This window comes from Spermophilus citellus (assembly GCF_964194105.1).
Source record: "Spermophilus citellus genome assembly, chromosome: 13".
In the NCBI taxonomy this organism is placed as follows: Eukaryota; Metazoa; Chordata; class Mammalia; order Rodentia; family Sciuridae; genus Spermophilus; species Spermophilus citellus.
The window spans coordinates 85,062,207-85,086,794 of NC_138193.1; the positions used below are offsets into that span (position 1 = coordinate 85,062,207).

The following is a 24,588-nucleotide window of genomic DNA, read 5'->3' on the forward strand; positions in this document are numbered from 1 at the left end:
GTGGTAATATTGTTATTGACTATAAAGTGATAATCAAAATTATTGGTAACATGTAGAACATTTATCACCTAAATTAAGACGCCCAGATGAAAGTACACATCAATCCTATCCAGCCCCAGTCTACAATAACTTCTTTTCTTAATTGCTTTAGCATTTGAAATTTTCTGAGCTAAACATTGCCCTTCAAGGTGAGACATTTTTTTCCTTTCAGGGGATGCCTTTGAGAGTAGAGAATGAGAATATGTAAAATCCTGAGTTTTTTCATATTACTGTGAAATTGATTATTAGGTTGACTTTCTCTATACTCTGGGGAAAATAAACTGGGTTGTATAAGTCTTCTAGCTTGGGAATGATACTACAAAGTGAGAAAATGAAGCAAAATAGGATCCTGATTTTAAATTTTTTTTTTCTGCTTTTACTACTTAAAACTAACATTTCTTGAGTACTCACTGAGTACCATACACTCTTCTATAGTGCATTACCAGGAATAGCCTTGTGAGGTATAGGTGCTCTATTTTACAGATAAAAACACTAAGACACCAGAGACTGAGTAAATTACCCAAGGTCACAGTGTCATGGAGAAAACACATTTATGGATCTAGGCCAAGTCTTGAATCTGCCCTTGTTCATTTTTTTATTAAATAGATAGTTCACCCAGAGCTACCTTGCTAAAGGAAGTAGGTATTAAAGAGCTATAAAAAGTTTAGAGTTTTTGAAATTTGGGCTAAAAACAAAAATCCAATATGAAATCTAACACTTGAATAAAACTGTTTATAAAAACCTTTCCATTATTACCTGTGTTAATAATATGAATGAAATTTGTGTCATGTCCTGATGTTTCATATATCCTTGTATTTAATAAGCAAACCAACTTATATTTAGAAACATATAATCTCATAAAAATCCATAGATTTGATACTAAAGAAATACTTAAGTACGTGTTTGTATGAAAATAAACCCACTTCAACACTGAATTAAATAAAAATCAGCTTCATGCCACTATGGTAAAGTATACTGCTCTGTGGTCTGGAATATGTCATTGCCTCTCCTTTTATTATTGTTTTTCTCTATTAGCTATTCAGGGTCATAAAGGCCTTAGAGGCCTTGAAACATTTCATTATTCTTCTCTTCATTCCTGTTCCCTGTCCTCTTCCCAGTCTATCTTGGAATAACCTGTAGGAATTGCCAGAGCAAACCTAAGCTATCACGCTTGTTAACTCAGGATGCCTCAATACATATATCAGTGGCTGTATAGCCAGTTTGCATCAGAATTGCCAAGACGTTCTTGTTAAAACAGATTTCTGGGCCCACCTTCAGAACTTCTGCTTCAGTAGGTGTGGGGTGAAGTCTGAGAACCAGAATTTCTAGCGTGTGCGCAACTGATGCTCAGGCTGATGATCCAAAGACCACTTTGAAAATCACTGATATTCACAATGAAATGATTCCTATTAGATTTCAGTAAGAAATTCCATATGTGTGCATGTATGCATGTGTATGTCCTGTATGATTTATGAGTTTTCATCATATCCCCTTTTCCATACTCTGTGTTCCACTATACCCACCATGATCCTTTTTTCTGTATCTCCCAAATATATGCATATGCCTAGGTAAATACATTTTAAGGGGAGTACCAGAAGAGTTAATTATTCAACCCCAGAACCAAAGTGAAGGAATAGCTCATATTTAAAAATGTTTTATTCCCTGCATAGTTTGGGGGCTATAGAGAGCACTCATTCTCTTATGATGAGTGCTCTCTATAGCCCCCAAACTATGCAGGGAATAAAACATTTTCAAATATGAAATGTTTAGACTGAAATTATATTGCAAATTTTTTGTCCCACATAAGTATTTATGCTGGTATATTATCCTGTTTTAAATACTTATAAAATGAATTTCTATTAAAAGTATTTTACTTTTTAAATAATGAGCCTATCGATAAGACAGCTGACTGGTTAATGTGTACATGTTTACATGGTTATATATATTCTTTGTAAACCTTTTTCTACGTTTTTTTTATCAGCTATTCCCTCGAAGGTGTACGTGGTTGTATGTGATGAACAATTGCTTGCTATCAATATCTGGTAAGTCTTTTAGATATCTACATCTTACAGTTCTGTTATAGCTTATTATTAGCTCTTATATTGTATTTATTTCCTTTACAGGTAAAGCTTCTCAGCTTTATTCCCATAATTTACCAGGGCTTTTTGATTATGCAAGACAAATGCAAAAGTTACCTGTTGCTATTCCAGCACACAAACTCCCTGATAGAATACTGCCAAGGTAACTGTATATTTAATTATATTTTCATTATTAGGAGAAATATGCTAATAATTCATTGTAGTGTGTACTTATAGGAGAGAAAATAAAAGAGAATTCAGTTGGGATTAATAGAAATTATATGTAAGGAAAAAATCATAAGAGATACATTTTAACAAGGACTTATTTATCACACTGTAGCTCTAAAATTATTCTACTTTCACTTTCCAGTTATATTAAATATTTGTTTCTGAATTTTTTATAAGTGTATATATATATTTTTTTCAGGTGTAGTTAGACAGAACACCTTTTATTTATTTATTTATTTTTATATCTTTATTTTTATCTGTTTATTATTTTTACATGATGCTAGGGACCGAACCCAAGGCTTCACGCATGCAAGGCAAGCTCTGTACCACTGAGCTACAACCCCAGCCCTTACTTATTTATTTTTATGTGTTGCTGAGGATCAAACCCAGAGCCTTGCACATGCTAGGTGAGCGCTCTGCTGCTGAGCCACAACCCCAGCCCCTCTCTGAATTTTTTTTTTTTTAAGATAGAGTGAGAGAGGAGAGAGAGAGAGAGAGAGAATTTTTTAATATTTATTTTTTAGTTATCGGCGGACACAACATCTTTGTTTGTATGTGGTGCTGAGGATCGAACCCGGGCCGCACGCATGCCAGGCGAGCGCGCTACCGCTTGAGCCACATCCCCAGCCCCTCTCTCTGAATTTTTAATCTGTCTTTTCTGCAAAGTTAAAACTAATTTATTTCCTATCATTTTACATCACATGTATTGCCTTTGCTTCCCCCACTGTAACATTATTTTTTTCTTAGTGCATTATGGCTATACATAATAGTGGAATTTGTTGTTACATATTCGTACATGCACACAATATATAACAATATAATTTGGTCAGTGTCATTCCCCAGTGTTTCCCCTTCCCCTACACACTTGCCTTTGCTTTTGATATATTTGTGTTTACATGTACAAAATTAATTTTTTCAATATACAGTTTCTAAACCTAGAATAAAAATAATTTATTGAATAGAGGTTTTGATGTCTGAAGATAATTACTTAGAAGTTGAAGGGTTTCAATTTGTACTTTCAGGAATTTTAAATTATGCTATGCTTTTCCTTTTGTTATAATAGCTATTCCTCATTTGTTGACTAAAAGGTTTCTAAGACTAGTATCAAATGAATTTTACACAAACTTTTTAATATAGACACCCTTAACAAGATTTTTGTAAAACAAATGAAGTAAAACAAAACCTTAGCTTTTAAGTAACTTAACAATCTGTGTTTCTCAATTGCTAAGTTTATAGTAGAACTAATTCACCACTTGGAGCACGAAATTTTTTAAAAATCAAAATCAAATAAAAATATTTGCATGGTTTTCTTTCTCCTTAAAATAGGTTATTTATATAAAATTTAATTGGATATATACATAATTATTTAGAGTTGTTATGAGCTTCCTTTGGTGAACTATAGTAGCTATATTTGGAGTTTAAAGTGTTACTCCTTATCAGTATTTTTTTTTACAGGATTTATTATTTTTGCAGTTTTATAGGAAATCCCAAAGTCATATTACTCTGTTTTCTAAATACTTTTACAGACTTTTAAAGAACAGTTAAGTCCTTATTCCATTTGAAATTGGTTGGAGGACATGGGAAATGAACCCAGAATAGTCTTATTTTTAGTAAATGTTTTGTCAGCACTAGTTTCTTAACTCACTCTTTCTTCATTGAGCTTTTTTGTTTCATGATTGGTTAGTTGGTTTGGTTTTTATGGTATTGTGAATTGAACCCAGAGCCTTGCACATGCTATGCAAGCATTTTTTTCAATGAGCTACATCTCTAGCCCTCTTCACTTATCTGTAACAGCACATTTATAATATATTAAGTTTGCCTACATGTTATTATATACTCATTTTCATTTACATTTAGGAAATTTGCTGTATCAGCAAAAATCCCTGAAACCAAGTGGTGTCAGAAGTGTTGTGTTGGTAAGTAAACCGTCCAATACCATGTAGCTTTCCTGTTTTGCAGAGTGGCTAAGAAATCTTCTTGAGGGTCAGTTTTTTAAAGTCTAGTATAAAACAGTACTACCCAAGGCATCCTTCCATTCATTGAGCTTATATCCACATGCCTTTAGTATGTGGAAACTTGTACTTGTCATGTGAAGATTGTAGCTTCCCTGTTCACATACCTCTAGACTAAATTCCTACCCTACCCCCCAACAAGTATTTTCCTGTTTACATGCAACAAAAACAAAAAGTGATTTCCTTCCATTAAGTTATTAATACTATAAAAGGAAAGACAAGCAAGCACATAAGTCACTGCACCACTGAGTATAATGCAGAAAGAACTCTAAAGTGGGCCAGCTGAAGAAGACGGTCTTTAGGCAAGGCCTCAAAAGAATTTCACTGTGAATGATTGGAGAGGGCCTTTCTTTTTTTTTGCTTTTGTTTTTGGTTTGTATTTTGTTTTGGCAGTACTGGGGATTGAGCCCAGGGGCGCTCTATCATGAACCATATCCCAGCCCTTTTTATTTTGAGACAGGGGTTCTGCTAAAACTGCTAAGACCTTGAATTTGCAATCCTCCTGCTTTAGCCTCCCAAGTCTCTTGAGATTATAGGCATGTACCATTGTACCTGGCTGCCCTCTTTATAGTTTTTAATTTTTTTATTTCAAATACATTTACTTTATATCTTAAGTAGAAGAAAAGTCCAAAATATGAAGAAATTCAGTTTTATTATTTATAAACTTGTACTATAAAATTTGATGAAGCTGAGAATGGGGTCCACACAGCTACTATGGAGGCGGCTGAGGCATGAGGATCACAAGTTCAAGGCCAACCTGGGAAACTTAGTGAGACCCTATCTCAAATTTTTGAAAAGAAATAAGAATTTTTTTAAAAAAACTTTTGATTAATATCTATAATGTTTTCTAGTGACCTTAGGAGTTTAATAGAAAAGGAAGGAATAGTCAGCTGTTTCATTCCTTCCTCCTTCCTTCCTTCCTTCCTTCCTTTCTTCCTGTCTTTCTTTTTTTCTTCCTTTCTTTTTGTTTCTCCATATGTTTGTATGTATGCATGTATGTATGTACTGGGGATTGAACTCAGGGGCACTTTACCACTGAGCTACATACATTCCCAGTCTTTTTATTTTATTTTGAGATAGGGTCTTGCAAAATTGTGCAGTCTGTCCTCGAACTTGGGACCTACCAAGTAGCTAGGATTACAGACATGCACAGCTATGCCCAGCAACAAGTATTTTGTTTTTTGAAACTAATAATATAAGGACTTTATTTTATAAGAGAACTCACGTCTGCTTTTTTGCCTTGACAGTGAGAAATCCTTACACAGGCCATAAATACCTATGCGGGGCACTTCAGACTAGCATTGTTCTATTAGAATGGGTTGAACCAATGCAGAAGTTTATGTTAATTAAGGTAAGCATGAAAGTCAACCTAAGACATTGTTAGTTTGAAAGCTTAATTGTTAAACTTTTCTGTTTATTCTCAAATTATTTAAATGATTTTGGATTATGTGATAGGATGGTAAAAACTTGCCCAGTTTTAAGGAACTAGGCTTGATGAAAGTTCTGAAAGACAATAGAGAAATAGTTTGGGTTTGGTAATAGGGAGCTAGAAGTAGAGTATCTTATGTGCATAGATAGTTTGATGTCAAAAACAGGGTGCTAAAAGATCAGTAAAATGTTTTGACCTACTCCATCACAGCAGGGAAATAACACTCAGCTTAGTGTTTAACTTGAGAAGATAGGGATGACCTTGATGAGGGGAAAATGATTTGTTTTGGTTACCTAACAAAATTGTTTTAATACCTACCCATTAATTTGCCCAGCTCTTCTCATGGATATTTTTTGAGTTTTTGCTTGGGGTTTTTTGCTTAAGTTTCTCTAGATTAATGAATACCACTAAAATGTTTACTGTTACTCAGCTATAACATATTTTTAGGAAAAACTAACTTTTAAAATGTATAAAGTACAGGCTCAATTACAGCAAAGAAATATCAAATGAGTTTGTTAAAATTGTTTTCTTTGCTGTTGAATATGGATTAAATGGTCTTCTTTCATGAGCATTTGATTCTTCAATAGAGACTGAAGTCAGCATCTAATCAGAGTAGGATTCTCTCTAGATTTTTATAATGCCAAACTAGAATATTTAGTTTACTTTTTGTTACTTAAAATCTTACAAGTGACTAAGAATCTATTTTTAGTTTTCACATCAATATTAACCTCAAGCCCGACTGGGGCTAAAATGATGGAAATTAGGTAGTAATTTCACAAATAAATTCACAGAAGCAAAAATTCTTTAAACTAAAAGCTGAGGGGAAATAGCCTTATAAGTTTTCTAATAGCAGAGCTACTGAATACATCCCATTTATGGCAAAAATTGCTTTTCTCAGCTTCTCTTTGTTCTTACATATTTGGCACATGGATACTTTATCTTAGGTGGAATGGTAAAGTCTACACAGTTTGATTTTTCTGTAGTCCTATCATCCTTCCTTTTCTTCCTTAGTCTACTAGAGATAAGTTTTTCCTGTGTCTTTCATTCCTAACCTCTTTCAAAATGAAAAGGTTTCATCATATTATATACTGATGGACTGATTAAACCTCAGCTCAAGTGAATTTATATTATCTGATAGGTTAAGGCATTTATCCTCATATAATGAAAGCTCTTTTCTCTGTTAAAGGAATTTTGGATATCAAGAGTATGCAGGAGGGAATATATACTTTTAAAAGCTTAAAAATAACCCATCCAATGTCTTCTCTTTTCCCAACGATGATACCAAGGAGCTTGGCCTGATCTGACTGTGGAGGCCTATGGTGCGAGTTCTGAGATAGTGGACTCTCACTGCAGTTCACCTGCAGGTCTCCTTCAAGACTGCTCACATTTCCTCTTTCCTTCAACTCACTGAGCTATGGGGCCTGGCCTGCCTCACTTAATTTTAACTTCACTTTCTGTGCCTCTCTGGCTTTAAGATTTCTATAATGTATGTTTTATTATTATATTTGACATTATTTTAACTAGTTTTTATGATGTTTCTATACTGGACTCTATCAGATTTGTTTTAAAAAAAATTTGTGCTTCCTATATTCGTCCTCTTAGTGACATTTCTAACAAATTTTGCTTAATTTAGGCATGTTTTTATCATAAAGTTAAGAATAAAAGATATACACAGCAAACATTATGTACTTACTATAAACTAGGCATAGTGCTAAGAGGGGGAGAAAAAGAGAGAGAGAGAATAAGATGTAAGGACTGCTGTCAGTCACCAAGAACACCTGATTTAAACCCTTGAGAAAGAAATCCCCTTCTGTTAGTGATTTACAGACATTGCTTAGCTTTTATTGGAAGCTAAATAGAAGTAGTCAAAATCTTTTGGGCTTTCTTACATGCTAAGAAAAAAATTAAAGAAATAAGCATTATTTTCTTTCTGCTGTATTGTTCTTAATCATATTTCAAAGCAAATTATTTCAGTTGTTTTACCTCATTAAATATATGACATATATTCAAAGCTTGTGCCCCAGGTAATGGGAAAGCTCCTAGAGAGGTGATTTAGGAGTTGGTAGTCACAGGGTGGAGGCAGCTGGCAGCAGGGGAAGAAAGGGCCATACGGAAGAGCAGGTGCACACAGAGCTGCCTATTCCAGCCATCAGGACCATGTCATGTCTCCCAGCACTCTAAAACTATTAGTTAAGGCAGCCCTGCTTCACGTTTTTATTTTCTTCAGAAATTATGAGTTGCCAGGTTAAAAACTAAATCGTATCCAGTAACTTTGTTAAATACTAGTTATAACCATTTAGAAAATAAAGCCCATTTATAAGAGAAACAAAAATATAAAATATGTTAGAATGAACTTAATAAAGTATGTGTAAGACCAATTTTTTTTCAATCACCTTTTTTGTGAAGAGCCACCTCAGCATTCCCTATGCCACTCCATGTTTTTTAAGTAGTTCCCCCGAAGGAAACCTAGCAAGTTGTTGCTTTTCTTTCTCTTTATATACATAGATAAGTGTATCCATAAACATTAAAACTAATTTTACCTTATTTTCAACAAGATGAAAGTGGAATCAGAAAGTATATATTCATTTATCTCTGGCTTCTTTTGTGCAACATTATATTTATGTAGTTGTTGGATATAGCAATAGATTGTTCATTTTCATTGATCTGTAATTTTCCAGTGTGTGAATATGCCTTAATTTTAATCCATTCTACTGTTGATTGGCATTTGGGTTATTTCCCATTTTTGTTTTTCTTAAGTGTTGCTATGAACATATTTTTGCCTGTTTTCTGTGTACACATACCCTTTCTCTCTAGAAGGTATACTTAGGAGTAATTGTTGCATCATAAAGGATGCATATCTTCAACATTAGTAGATAATGTAATTAACCAGCATGACTGGACCAATGTATTCTCCCACCATCGGTGTATGAGCATTTATTAACTCCTCTAATGCTTGTTATTGTCATTCTTTTTAATTTTAGCCATTCTGGTGGGTATATGTAGTGTCTCATTGTGGTTTTATTCCTTGATGATTACTGAAGTTAAGTGTTCTCTATTTTTCTAAATCTCCAAAATGTGAATTTGTTTATTCTCTTTATAACAATATAAAAATAATTTTGAAGGTATATAAAATTAAAATTAGTTGCATTTAAAGATATTTCATAATTTTTCTTAATACCCTGCATTTCTGTGACAAGAAGCAATCTTTATAGTAGAAAGCTTTTTTATATGTTTTTGTAAACCTAAAAACTTAATGTTGTTCTCATAAGATTATTTGGTTTTTGTTTTTCTTTTCTGTTTTTTTGTTTCTGTCTCTAGCATATCGATTTCCCTATCCCATGCCCACTCAGGATGTTTGAGATGCTGGTGGTCCCTGAGCAGGAGTACCCATTAGTCTGTGTTGGTGTCAGTAGAGGGCGAGACTTCAACCAGGTGGTTCGATTTGAGACTGTCAATCCAAATTCTACCTCTTCATGGTTTACAGAATCAGGTTTGCAATTTTTATGGAATTTTTAAGGCTAAAGCATATGTATGTTCAAAGCACATACACTTTTTTAATTAGAAATGAATATGGTAAGGATCTGATGCTTAAGAGCCTGAATTAGTGTATATTAAACAATTTTACAGCAATACATCTCTTACTATAAAATGAGGTATATGCCTGGGTCATCTTGCAACGTTTAAGAAATGTGTGACATAAACTAGGACATTGTAAATAGCAGTTTCTCTCAAGGACACTATGTATAGGTAACCATTAAGGACACATTTGTAAGCTAGGGGTATAGCTCAGAACAGATGTGTGAACATGCATGAGGCCCTGGGCTTAGGCACCAAACTAATTTTACTTAGAAATAGCTCATTAATATTACCAATTAAATATCAAAGCACAAGTTTATTTATGTTCAAATTGTTTTAATATTTTAACACTTGCATTCATATTTTCACATTTATTATTAAAGAATCTTAGATGTATTTAGTTGTTTGATGCTGCTTACAAATATAAAGATTAATCTTTATGAAAGCTTATTAACATAGGAAACATTTAAAACAAAACCTGAACATTTCACGTTTTTGTAACTTGGGCCGGGTATATAGGTCAGTGGTAGAGTACTTGCATGGCATGCATCAGGCCCTAGGTTCAATCCCCAGACCGCAAAAAAAAAAAAAAAAAAGCAAAAAATATTTTTATAATTTAGAGAATCTAAAAGTATTTAATGTAATTGTAAGTGGTATGCACTTGAAAATTTGCAAATTATAGCACTTCAGTTGCCCTGCCTTCCCAAAAAGCATCAGGTGATTTTACCTTTTGAATCATATTCCATCACTTTACCAGGAATATTGATATTAGTGAACAAGTGAGTATTTAGTACATACCTGTAATCCCCAAACTTGAGCTTGCATCAGAAACACCAGGAAACTTGTTAAAGCATACTATTGCCCCCGCCTCAAAGTTTTCATCCAGTAGGCCTGGTGTTTCTATAAATTCCCAGGTGGTACTAGTAATATGGGGACTATACTTAAAGAACTACACATAGACAAATCTCAGGCTAATAGAAAATCTGATTTTTAAAAAAACAAAAGTGACATTTTAGAATACTTTAAGTTTAGATTGTACTTCATATTGAATCCGTTTTATCCTGATATCTTTCTAAGTATGTATATTTAACTTTATTTTTTTCAGTGCTGGGGGTTGAACCCAGGACCTCACACATGCTAGGCAAGTGCTCTATCACTGTACTAATCCCCAGCCCTTAGAACATTTTAAGTTTAGTTTGTTTCTTCATATAGTCTAAACAGCCACTTCCAAAGTATTTGTTGAAGGTATTGGAAAATAATTCTCTCATGTAATTCGTTTTCTTAAATATTGATTTACATTGCCAAGTCACATAGCAGAACTTTCCTTTATCACTACATACCCTACTATTTTAGCAAATATTATCTCCAAGTAGTGAACTTTTTACAGAAAATTAATGGTAGTTTAAAACTTCCACATTGAGCTATGACAAAATAACAGTTATTAAGTAAAACTTGAGTGTTATGGTAAATTGGATTGAACTCTCTCACTTGAAAATGATGACCTTTAAATATCTTACCTTTGTTTTTAAAACATCCTATTTGTCATGAACCCTGTTTTGCTTTTTTTTTTTTCTTTTCCTTTAAAAATACAGTAGAATGTTTTGCTATACAGTAGACATTGGCCACTTCAGACGGCAATTTTTAAAGGTCTTACAAGGGCTGTTTGTCACAGTCTTTGGCTACTAAGGGAAATGTTAAGGAAGTAATTTGCCAGTAAAATATTGATTTGGCAGGAGTTTGTTGAAAGACTGGAAGATTATTAATAAAAAGAAAAAACAGGAGCTAAGGATACAGCTCAGATGCAGAGACCCTGAGTTTGATCCCCAGCACTGCAAAACAAACAAACAAAACACAAAAGCCTAGACATAATACATGGTTCCTTTAACACATTAAACTTGAAATATAGCTCTTCAAGGAAAGCATGACCACCTTTGGCAACATTATGAGACTTGTCTTTGGCTCCCCAAATTCTCTTCTGCATTTTTCCTTAACCACTCATCTTGCCTTTCAAACAGCTGGTACACCTCCTTTCCAAGTCTCCCCTTCCCTGTATAACAGAAAGGAAGTATCTCTGATAAATATGTTATTGTCACTGAATTTCGGTTAATGTCTTAGTTCTCTCAAGCATTTTACTTTTAAATCCTTTCTTTCTCATTGTTGGATTAAGGCCTTATTATCTTTTTTTTCTTCTCATCATCAATCATTAGGTTTATTTAATTTGTATATTTTGCTTTATCCACAAATGAACAATTTCAATATACTTATTTTGGTATTTGTACAAATATCATGAATTACACTGATTGTTGCCCTTGTCTCATTGAAAATTGTATAAAACAAATTTTGGTCGCTGATAAATTGGAAAACATAAAAGTAAACAAAATGCTCTTTACCCTGAAGGCCTTATTTTCTGACAGAAGAATTTTATACAGCTTTGGGTAGCTTCTTTCCAAGGGTCTTTTGATTACTTGGTTTTGCCTTAATAAATTTATTTCATTAAAAGTTAAATATGGCAAATATAACTCATCTCTCTGTTTGAAATTATAAGATAGAGGGAATGACTATGGTTTTACATCAGATAAAAATATGATGGAGCTGAGGGTGGAGCTTGGTGATAGAGTGCCTGTCTAGTATAGCATGAGGCTCCTGGTTCAGTCCCCAAAACCACCATTGTACATATTAGTGGTTCCAAACCCTACTGCATGGTAGGTTTACCTGGGAAACTTAAAACTTCTGATACCTGAAGTCATACACTTCCAATTAAATCAGAATATCTTGAGGGTGGTAGCCAGGCATCAGTGTTTTTTAAAGATAGTTTCAGTATTTCGGGACTGATTGTTGTAAGCAATTAGTAAAACTTCATTTTCCTGGCCTTCTAACTAGTGTCAATAGTCTGGCTGCCTTCTGCCAAAGTAGATGTCTATAACATGTTCAGATTCTTAATTTTCAGCAGTTTTGTTGTTGTTGTTGTTGTTGTTTTCCTTAAGAGCTACAGAGATCTAGTTAGCCTGACTTACAGGAGGGCTTTGCCATATCCTCCTAACCAAGTACAGTGGGAAGCAGAAAACAAGCAGGGTAGGCTGTCTTTCCTGCCATACCCATGCTTTTCAGGGAATGTGAAACTGGGAACAGACACCCATACCTCAGCTATTCAGTTTTGATATACACACAAAGCTTTGGATATACAGTATTCGTCATTGCTTCATGGAAAACCAAGTCATTTAAACATTTTTACTTTGTAGGAACTTTGATAAATCATTGTAATTAAAATAATACCTCTTTGCATTTAGGTCGAATTTTCTGCTTCTAAAATGCTTTTTTTTAAAAAACTTATATGTATACAAATAATTTGATACTCAGATTCATTCTTTCAGTACATACTTTTTGCATATACTAGGCATATAATGATATAAAGAGCATAGCTCCAAGCCTTCTATTTAAACTTATGAACTAGTCATTGCCATCCTTTAGGAAATCAGTCTCCTGATTTCAAGTATAAATAAAAATGATACCAGGAACTGACATTTACTAGGTTGAGACATCAGCATTAGAACCCAAGTAACCCAGTTTAGTAACTTTACATTTATTAGAAAAGATGTATATCCATTTCAAATGTAACAGTCCTCAGAATTCTTTTTTTTTTCTTTTTTTTTTTTTTTTTTATAATTGCTCTGCTGTAACTACTTCAGTTTTCTGTGACTTTATCAGGCCTTCTTTTTTCATAGATACCCCACAGACAAATGTTACTCATGTAACCCAACTGGAGAGAGATACCATTCTTGTATGTTTAGACTGTAAGTTTAATTTTATTTATGAACATCTTATCTTATTTTAAGAAGATACCTTTTACCTTCGTTTCTGAGTGACTTGTATTTCTCTAGGTTGTATAAAAATAGTAAATCTCCAAGGAAGATTAAAATCTAGTAGAAAATTATCATCAGAGCTCACCTTTGATTTCCAGATTGAATCAATAGGTAAGTTGAAGTTTTGTATTTCTTTCCATTATGAACTGTTTAATTTATCTGACAATTATATGAAATTATAAACGTATTATTAAGTACTTTCTCTAAAATATAGGGTATAATGAGTATGAGGTCACTATACCTTTAAACATTCTCAAGACAGTTTAATAATTGTATTGTAAATAATTGTTTACCTTCCTTATAGATTTGGCATTTTCAAAAGAAATAGTTAAATGTTATTTCTCATAACATGGTTATAAATTCCCATTTCCTCCAGATTTCTATAAATTTCCCATAGGTACGTTAAAATCAAGTGCTTTGTATACCCTATTGTGTTTTTGCTATTATCTCTGGTCAGAGAATTTTAAATATATGAAATTTCTTTTTGCCATTCTCACATTATGCTTGTTACGAGTTTTCCTGGAAAAGGAGTTCTGACAGAATTAGTACTAGCTGTGTTTAGTTCTTCCAAATTTTACTGAATATACCAAATGTTCATGAAATGTCCTTATGTACAAATAAGACAAGATCGAATAAGATTCTGCCTCTTCCTTTAAGGAGTTTTTGTATAGTAAGGTTTTATCTCTAAGGGTATTTCACGACTACCTTATTTCAGATTATATTCAAGAAAAATAATTATACAGGTAGGTGCTGGGGAAAAAGAATGATAATTAGTATTTAGTGTCCTTTATCAATAAAATCAAGTTATTAATATGTATATATACACACATACATTGCATATGTGCCCATACATACATGCATGGTGCAGCGGGTAAGGCCAAGGGCAGATAGTTCATTTGTCTTATTCCTGGTTCTATTTTCCCTTTTCCCTGAACTAGAAAAGTCCCTCCCCCAACAAAAAAAAAATGATTATGATAATAAGAGTTTCAAGGAATATCTGGTCAGGTGGAATCCTTAAAAAGACATAGCCAAGGTCCAAAAACAAGGCCAGTAACAGAAATTCAGTTTACAGGCCTGAAGCCAATAGCCTGCCTGAGTGTCAGATAGTAGTAGACTTTGCTAGGTGGTAAAAAAACCTGAAAGTATCCCACAGGAAATGAGGAACTTCAGCCAGGTTCTTTGCCTGAAGGGCCAGGAAATCAAGCTAATGGTTTTATAGATTTTTTTTCCCACCTTTATCTTTTTTTTTTTTAATTTCTATTGTTGGTTGTTCAAAACATTACATAGTTCTTGACATATCATATTTCACACTTTGATTCAAGTGGGTTATGAACTCCCATTTTTACCCCATATACAGATTGCAGAATCACATCGGTTACACATCCACTGATTTACATATTGCCATACTAGTGTCTGTTGTATTCTGCTGCCTTTCCTATCCTCTACTTTTTTCCCATCTTTAGAGGAAAAGATAATCCCTACTCTATATAAATTATTTCAGATGGTAGACAAAGAATTCTGAATAAATCAGTATTTTAATACTGTTGCTAGAATCAAACAAGATTAGTATGGAAAACAGAAATTTTAATCATGAAAATAGATTTTAAAGATCTTAATAAAATACTGGCAAATATCACATTACAAAGGGTAGATTTTATCCCCGGAAGACAAGGATGGTGTCTTTGAAATGTATTTATGTAATACACTACACTAAAGATTAAAAGAGAAAAGTCATGTGACTCTTCAGTAGATACACAAAAATATTCAATAAACTTCTCAGTAATTGATGACTTTAAAAAAAACACTTAGCAAATTAGTAATAACAGGAAATGATCTTCAGCTAGCCAATTAAAATACCACATCATGATTAGACTGATTCTACTATCACATCTCAATATTATTTTACTAAACAAAAAAAAGGAAAGTATGAAGATTATAAAGAAAAGAGTAAAAATATACTTTTGCCAATGGTATCAATTTGAAATTTTAGTAGGAGAAAAGATCCCTTTCACAATGGCAATAAAATATATGTAAGACTAAATGTAGTCAGGCATAGTAGCACATGCCCATAGTTCCTTCTAGTGGAAGATTGAGGCAAGAGGATCACTTGCGCCCAGGAGTCAAGGCTAGCCTGAACAATGTAGCAAGATGCCCATGTGAAGAAAAAAGGAAGAAAGAAAAAGGAGTAAATATAAACAAAACACATCCAAGACCCTTCTGTAGGTAATCCCAAATTACTATTTAAAGACATAGAAGAATATTTGAACAAATGAAGCCCAACATCATATTCATGGGTGGGAATAGGAGTGTAGCTCATTGGTAGAGCACCTACCCAGTATGCACAAGGCCCTAGGCTTGAACCCTAGCACTGTAAAAACAGAAAACAAAATTACGGAAAAGAGACTCAATGTGAAAAGGAGGTCGGTTTTTCACAAATTAATCCAGAAATTCAGTGCATTTGCAACAAAAATCCCAAAAGCCAAAGTATGGTGGAAGAGTAAGCCCAGAAATAAAACCACATGTAAATAGAAACCTACGACATTATGTGTCAGTGGGGAAATGATGGACTACTCAACAAATGACGCCTAAATCATTGGTTCTGTGGGAAACAAATTAAGATTTCTGTCTGTTGTGTGTGAACATACCTTTCAAATAACATAAATTTAAAAAGTAAAACTCAAATTTGCTTTATTTATGCATATGCCCTATGTCCCTGTATTTCTATTTGTAGGTATTTTAATCATAGAGAGATTTTTTATATATTCTCAAGAAGTGGTACAAGAATGTTTATTGCTGCATTGTTTATAATAATGTAACTAGAAATATTTACCATACCAAATGTGCAACTGTTGGAAACATTCAATATAAAGTTTATATTGATAATATAGGCTTATAATATAAACATTCATGAGAATGATAAATACCATATTTATAACAATACGTACCTTAGAGAGTAAGGAAGGCCAGTATGGATATGTAGGGAATGCCAGCTGTATTTATTTTCATTTAAAACAAAAAGCAAATGTGATAGAGTGTTAGGATTTGATCGGTAAGTATTGGATACATATGTGTATTTATGCTATTCTCTGTATTTTCTATTTAAAATTTTAGGTATCAAAACAAATTTTCATAACAAATATTTTGAGTGAATTTTTTTTCTTTTTCCTTACCAAAAAGATTAATAAGTTCTGGCACTGGGGATGTAGCTCAGTGGTGGAACGCTTGCCTGGCATGCACAATACCCAAGGTTCAATCCCCAGTACCACAAAAAAAAAAAAAAAAAAAAAAAATATATATATATATATATATATATATACACACACACACACACACACACACACACACACACACAAAGATTAGTAAGTTCTTTATAGTTAAATTCCAAATGTAAAGATGCCTTGTAAATATGCAATTGCTTTCATGAGATATTAATTGAAATATTGCTATATAAGATACAGAAGTAAAATGATGCTTATCAGTTAAACTTTTGTACTATTAACAGTAATTGAGCTGTTCTTGCCTGCTAGTTTGTCTACAAGACAGTGTGCTAGCTTTCTGGAAACATGGAATGCAAGGTAGAAGTTTTAGATCTAATGAGGTAAGTAATCTCATTTAAATTATGTCCATTAAATAGTCATAAAAAGCCCAGCACAGTAGCATGTACCCATAGTCCCAGCTACTTGGAAGCTGCGGCAAGAAGATGGCTTGAGCCAGGAGTTAGAGGCCAGCCTGAGATCCTATTTCTTTAAAAAAACAAAATAAAAAATATTTTTAAAATATTTTAGAATAGTTACATTATTAAATCTACTTCAATTTTCTTTTAACTTTGGAAATTTCTTCTTTTTTAAAATTTGTTGTTGTTTTTTAAGTTGTAGATGGACACACAATCTTTATTTGTTTTATTTTTATGTGGTCCTGGGGACTGAACCCAGGGCCTCATGCATGTGAAGCAAGCACTCTACCACTGAGCCACAACCCCAGCCCACCTTTGGAAAATTCTTAAATGGTGCCAATGATAACTTGATTTGCTAATTTTATTAATTATATACTGTATTCAGTCTAGTGGTAGAGCAGTAGTACATACCGTAGAGCCACCTCTCTTGCCAAACAACATTAGTGTATATTTGATGTACTTCCAGATAATCACCCTCAAATTCAGAACAAGAGCTTCCTTAATCCTGCTAAAAGTGAGCCAACTCCTGTTTCTTTCAGTTTCCCAGACCATGATCTGGAAGAAAGTACTGATGTCGGCACACTCTGTCCTGCAACACCTTGTCAGCCTCGTATTTCATTGATAATGATCAATGCAGGCAGTGAGGAGAGCGTTCTACATTCCTCTTGAAGCCAGCTTGTCTCTTACTGTTTTTTTTTTATTATTATTATTTGTTTGGGGTTTTTTTTGGGTGGGGGGCATAAGATCTTAATTTATTATATATGACAGCAGAATGCAGTGCAATTCGTATTACAAATATAGAGCACAGTTTTTCATATCTGCTTATATATAGTTGTCTCTTATTTCTATTATCATTATTAATTTGATACTTAGGGTATTTTGCCCTTTTTTATTAGCCTTTAGTTATATCTCATGAGTTCTTACTGCCTTACAGGAGTCATTTAAGCTGTGTGACATATTAAATTCAACTCAGCATTTATGTTGGAATGTGCCAGGGTTATGAACAAGACATAGTACAGGTCTGGGGCTGTAGCTCATTGGTAGAGCACTTGCCTAGCACATGTGAGGCAATGGGTTCAATCCTCAGCACCACATTAATAAGTAAATAAATGGATGTATTGTGTCCATTTACAACTAAAAAAAAAGACATAGTACATGCCCACTAGAATATTATAGACAAGTAAAATCATCAAAAATTTTTCCAGTGCCCCCAAGCCAATCTCAGTAGATGTACTTGATCATTATCTGATCAAGTGATAATACTTGATTATTGGAAGGAAGGGAAAAAAAAAAAAAAACCTCATGTGCCTTGAGCAAGAAAGTAGTAGCTCATTTGATTTGTGTCCTGTCATGCATTAAGTTCAGAGTCTTTCTTCTAACAAAGTAAGAAGCAACTTTGTGGTCATTAACATGCATTCTGGACTTGAAATACCCACATTCAAGTTTCACCTCTGCTAGTTAGTAGCTGGGTGACCAGGACATATCTCTTAATATCTCTCTACTGTGTTTTTTCATCTGTGAATTGAGAGTTAAGATAAAATGAAATAGAGCTTGTAATGTGCCTGGCCATGTATAAGGATTGAAGAAACGTCACTGCTGATGTTTCTAGCAGTAATTCCCATGAGCAGGCTCACTTCTTGGGAAACTGTTTCAGAATCACCTGAGAGAATGGAGCATGAAGATAAGAATAGTCCCGAGCTGGTAAACACTAGACAAAGAAAGACATGATAGGCAGGAGAGAGTGGTTTAAAAAAAAGAGAGAGAATTTTGTCCAAAAAAAAATCACCTAAGAGACTGCACAGGCAGCACTTCAGCACCTCCAAAAACATCATCTTCTTCTACTATTTAATGGACAGGTAACTCGAAATCACAGGATGAGCCACTATCACCAAAGTGAACATGGGGGGGTAGGGAGGTTTGCACCAGAAGTGAATAAATCAGGAGTATTTCTAGAACCACTAATTGTAGGGGTTTTGATGGAACATATTTAGTTTTGAAATTAGTTTTTTAACCTACTAATTTGCCATTATATTCGAAATATTTTGTGTTCAGTATGCTGTGAACACTGGGTTTCTTTTGAGCCTTTATTCTTACTCCCCAACTGGTAATTGATCACACTTAGGACTTCTTGAAAAGTATATTTCATCACCACAGCAGCTGCCTGTTTTGTATGGTATTTGCAAAAATCTTTCTTGCATGAGGAATCTTTTTCTCTTTTTTTTGGTACTGGGGATTGAACTCAGGGGCACTCAACCTCTGAGCCACATCCCCAGCCCTATTTTGTATTTTATTTATTTAGAGATAGAGTCTCACTGAGTTGCTTAGTGCCTTTCTATTGCTGAGTTTGACTTCGAACTTGAAATCCTCCTACTTCAGCCTCCCGAGCTACTGGGATTACAGGCGTGCGCCACCGCGTCCGGCCATGAGGAATCTTTCACTATTTTTTGTTGGCAACTTAGACCCTAAGTGTTTTCCTTTCTCTTCCCCAGGTCCCTCTTTTCTTAATTCAATATTCTGTGTGATGCACCTTGAACCCCACCACACAACACTATTTCTGCAATGTCCAATAAAAATTTCCTGTGTCAAAAAAAGATGGGGGGAGTATATTTCATTAGAAAATATTATCTCAAGAGAATGGAAGCCAGGTGAGGTGGTGCGTACCTGTATTCCCAGCAGCTTAGAAAGCTAAGGCAGGAGGATCACAAGTTAAGAACATCCTAGGGAACTTAGCAAGGCCCTGTCTCAAAATAAAATATAAAAAATACAAAGGGCCAAAGACATGGCTCAGTGGTAAAGCACCTATGTGCTCAGTCCCTAGTTCCATTTAAAAAAAAATAAAAGGAAAGAAAATTAGTTTGTATTAAGCACTTCATTAGCTAGGCTTATACTTCTTCCTTTTAAGAACACTGCAAGATCTGATTTTGCAGAAGGCAAGACTGTTTCCAGTAGATGGCATACCTTGCATAGTGTCACAGCTAGTAAGTGGTAGAACTAAAATTCAAACACAAGTCATGCCTGGATTTTAAATACTTCCCGTTATACCACACAGAGGCCTGTTAGCTAGTAAGTGGTAGAACTAAAATTCAAACACAAGTCATGCCTGGATTTTAAATACTTCCCGTTATACCACACAGTGGCCGGTTAGGTAAAATAACCAGATCTAAGTGGCTTACTGCTGCTAGTAGCCTTGCTATTAGCATTAACATAAAGGAGGAAAGTTTCAGGTTAATAAAAAAGATTTGGTGGGCTGGGGCTGTAGCTTAGTGGCAGAGCACTTGCCTAGCATGTGTGAGGCACTGGGTTTGATCCTTAGCACCACATTAAAAAGATAAACAAAGGTATTCTGTCCATCTACAACTACAAAAAATTTTTTTTAAAGGCAGTGATTTTTGTTTAAAATTTCTCCCAGAAGTCTAACAAGTAGTTTTCCTGGACTTATATTTATGATTAATTCCAAATTAGCCACATTTTTCCTGGACATATATATTTGACACAGAAGCTACAATAACTAAAGTCATGCATGGATATATTTTTCAGTCCTAGAAATTATGTTTTTTTTCTGTTGAGTTATAATGAAATGCCTATATGAGATTTTGTATTCTTAATTTCAGAAGCTAAAATTATATTTTAATTGAACAGGTAACACAAGAAATTTCAGATAGCACAAGAATTTTCAGGCTGCTTGGATCTGACAGGTACGAAAATAGTTTGTATTAAGTGCATAGTATTAAACATTTCTAAATCCAGCATGAAACTGGTTTCTTTTTCAAGAGAATTGAAATTTCTGCAATAATATGTTCAACTATGTATTTTTCAAACTTTATTTTAAAACCTGACCTTCTAGATAACAGAAATTTATAAATCTATCAGTACCATTTTGCATTAAACATAATATTTGGACTGATTTACAGCAGAAGAAAGAAGAAATACCCTATGTTAACAAGCAGAACTTTTTGTTTTTAGTGAAAAATAAGATTTTGGAGTTTTGATTCTTAAACTGCAAATTATTTTAGAATTTATAAGAAGAATTACGTTTCTCCAGTTATTTCTAGACATATGTTTCTCCTCCCCCCACTACCCTTCATTCCCAACTCTTTAAAGGTAGGAGGGTAGTGGGCAGCAAAATTATGCCCCAGAGTTGAAACTGGCCCTTTAATCATAGCAATAGCAATGATTTCTGCCCACAAATCAAATGAGCAGCATTTATAGAGGCATATAATGGAGAAGCAATGGAAAAATTTTCTGTTGACATTAGTTTTCAAGAATAACTTTGTTTTGTTATATGTTGTTTGTTTGTTCATTACTTTTAGGGTCGTGGTTTTGGAAAGTAGGCCAACTGATAACCCCACAGCAAATAGCAATTTATACATCCTGGCGGGTCATGAAAACAGTTACTGAGAAGTGTTGTGCTTTGACAGTTAAACTATAGAAAGAACGAACACTACCGCTGCAACATTAATGGATGCTTGAAGCTGTACAAAAGCTGCAGTAACCTGGCTTCAGTTACTCGTAATTTATTGTGGCATGAGACAAGATGGGGAAATTTTTTGTTTTAAGTGGTATGGATATATTTAGCATATTGAACCACACAAGTGCTTAATTCATTGTTATGTAATCTTTGTACATATAGGCAGTATTTTTCTGTGAAACTTCATATTGCTGAAGACATACACTAAGAACTTATGTAGATATGTACTTTTATGAGATGTACAAGTAATTGTCTTATCTGTACAGATGTAAATGTTGATGAAAATGCAGTTGGGGTAATATTTTAAAAATTCTTTAGTATATTGGGTGTGGTTATATTACAAAATGGGATGCTGGCAATGACACAGTACATTTAACACTATTGTATTTTTATTATATGTAATTTAGTAATATGAATATAAATCTTGTAACTTTTAAAATTGTAATGGAGGCTGTAATCATTTTATAATCTTGTTTTTAATTTTAATGCAAGTACACTGGTGTTTATATTTGCACAAAGTATTGATATGTGATGTATTAAGTCACAAAAGTAAGCTGTGACATTGTCAATATGCATTTGGCTCCACAACATCTTTTTAAAAAATGTATTTGAATTGTTTTCTATGTGAAACAAACCAGTTAACCACCTGTTGTAGTAACTGATCTTTTTATATTTAAGCAGAATCCGGTAAGATTGCTTGTCTGTGCTTCAAAAGACCTTTGAAAAATTTTAAATCACAGAATAGTGGTACCATGGTGTAACACTGCAGTTGTTGTCTGAATTACAGTATGCACAAAGAATAAATTAGCATTATTAAAGAGTCCACACTAGGCATTTCATATAATCACACTGAAAAACTGTAACATTCCATAGAGTGAAGTGGTTCAAATTTCTAGTGGAATTTTTCTGTTGTTGGCCTTATTTTATGATTACTTTCATTTCTTTTGATTTAGAGTATTACAACATGGCCAAAATAATTTAGTTACTACCTCATATAAACAATATAATGGTTACTACACATCAAAGGAACTTAGTTTTGGTTAAAGTCATTTTTGATTGCTTTTTTCCAGTGGAATATGTATATACCAAGTTTTAGAAAAATGCACACTTTGGGCTCTTTTTGGTATATTTTCTTTATATTTTACTGTGGATTATACACTAAGAACAAACTAAATTGTGATTTATGGTCTTCATTTATTTTAATTGATAATGGTTTTAAATATGTTCCTGATTGTACATAGTGTAAAATAAACATGTTTTTTAACATGCTGTTGTATAGTAGATCATCATCTGGCTTTATACAAAATAACACTAAATATATTAAAGGGAAAAAACTTCATTTTACACTTAAAGTACCCAATCTGGTCACTTAAATCATGATTTTTATTTAACCTTTGATCTCAATTTTATGAAGCGCAGTAATAATCCCACTTTGAAAATGGGGCATCTCTTGTAGAATCTTAAACTTCTGATCAGGAAAGTCAGTCAAAGATTCATAGTGTTTTGGTGAGAGCGGGGACAGGCAGACAACAGACCTCAGCCCAATCCAGCCACTGCCTGCTTCTGAAAATAAAGTTTTATTGTAATACAGTACCACATATTCATTTACCTGTTGTCTTTGGCTACATTTGTTAGAACTGAGTGGTTTTAAAGAAACTATGGCCCACAAAGCCTGAAATATTTACCCTCTGACCCTTTACAGAAAGTAATTGGCTGAAGTTGAATTAGAAGAAGAGTGTTAGAGAGTTACCAACTCTGGAGGTAAGGGAAGGTGGTGAGGTTAAGTGGGAAGACCTGGATTGGGTAGTCAAGAAGTGCATTTCTACTTCTACTACCCATCACTGTAACCTTGAATTGTTTACTTTTAGAACAGTTTTCATGTCTAAAATTATACAGCTGGTAATAATCATAACAATTGTATACATTGCTTGCTTTCCCCACGCACATGAATAATCTTGGCATTAATTACTATTTTAAAATACATTTTTATACTAGGATAACTATCAATTTGCTGAAAAACAAATTCATGGAAAATTGTTCAAGAAATGAAGATTCTGTTCTTAGTATTTATTGACAAAAGTTGTTGATTCTTTTTCTGGGTCACTTTTTCCTAGTTTCCAATGCTTATAACTTATATAAAGGGTCATCATATCTCAAAAAATGTTGGTTGTCACATTTAACTTGACATCACTTAAAAATATTTTCAGAAGATAAAAGTATATAACTGGTGGTAAATTACTCATGAGCTTTTAAAAAATAATTACTGAAATGATAATCTTTGAGAGTAAAGCCCAATAACCTTTACTTTTAAAAAGTTGTACAAATTATCCTGATAACACACTCCAACATGAGAACCATCTGTGGAAATTAGTGTTTCTGACTGATCAGAGAGAATTATCTCTAATGACAGTTAAAATTGCAGATTTCTAGGCTCCACCTAAGAATGCACTCAAATGAAAGAGAGCTACTCAGATGTTTGGAAACATTTCCTCTTGATTGAAATTCAATTTGCCCATCTCATTTGCTACTTGCATAGATATTGGTCTTGAGAAGAAAGAGATCAATTGTTTCTGGGCTTATTGGCATCTTTCAACTTGTAAGTATGTCTCTGGTTTCATTAGAGACCAGAAAATAAAGGACAGATAGGTTATATCAGTTTTCACTATTAATGGCAAAAAGGTCGAAGTATGTGCTTAGAAAACTAATAGGTAAACACTATAGGTGTTGTTCAGTTCATTTTCTAAATAAGAAACTGAAGCACAGAAATTGCCCAGGGCTCTAGTGGGAAGTGGCAGATTTGAACCTAGGCACTTGGAGTCAAGTGTACTTGCTTGACAACTATGCTAGAATATTTACATGAAATATATTTACTGCCCACTGAAATACACTTTAGCATTCTTCCCTCTGAAACTAGGTATTTTTCTTTTCTAGGAACTGGACTGCAAGCAATGATTTCCCCTGTGTACCACAGAGAATGAATTTTTTTGCTTTTACCAAGTAGCCTTTTTCTTATTCAAGGTGTTTTGTATTAAGAATAAGAGGGTTTAAATAAAATTAACTTTACAATTGAAGCTTATTAAATAAACCTAGTTAAAACTCATTGTAACAAAGAATTTTTTTAATTGTGTGAGGCAATGCATGGTTATTTACAGTGTATCCAGACAGTTGACAAGCATTGGAGAAAAGATGGAAAGGGCACACATAATTCCCAGCCAGTATTCATTC

General features: G+C 33.6%; 1 protein-coding gene across 5 annotated transcripts in view; it reads left to right on the forward strand.

Moving 5' to 3' along the window:
• MAP4K3 (mitogen-activated protein kinase kinase kinase kinase 3) overlaps positions 1-24,441 on the forward strand; it is a 198,672-nt gene extending 174,231 nt beyond the window's left edge. For 2 of the 5 annotated variants that reach the window (XM_081264490.1, XM_081264489.1), the window contains 10 exons: positions 2,021-2,081; positions 2,163-2,280; positions 4,203-4,261; positions 5,605-5,708; positions 9,105-9,276; positions 13,085-13,153; positions 13,241-13,333; positions 16,750-16,820; positions 20,535-20,590; positions 21,206-24,441. In XM_081264490.1, the coding sequence (XP_081120616.1) occupies positions 2,021-2,081; positions 2,163-2,280; positions 4,203-4,261; positions 5,605-5,708; positions 9,105-9,276; positions 13,085-13,153; positions 13,241-13,333; positions 16,750-16,820; positions 20,535-20,590; positions 21,206-21,293 (891 nt within the window). In that variant the 3' untranslated portion in view covers positions 21,294-24,441. Of the gene's footprint in view, positions 1-2,020; positions 2,082-2,162; positions 2,281-4,202; positions 4,262-5,604; positions 5,709-9,104; positions 9,277-13,084; positions 13,154-13,240; positions 13,334-16,724; positions 16,821-20,534; positions 20,591-21,205 lie in introns of all 5 variants that reach the window. The other 3 variants (XM_081264487.1, XM_081264488.1, XR_014018527.1) reach the window with 2 other exon arrangements.
• Positions 24,442-24,588: the final 147 nt, after the last annotated feature.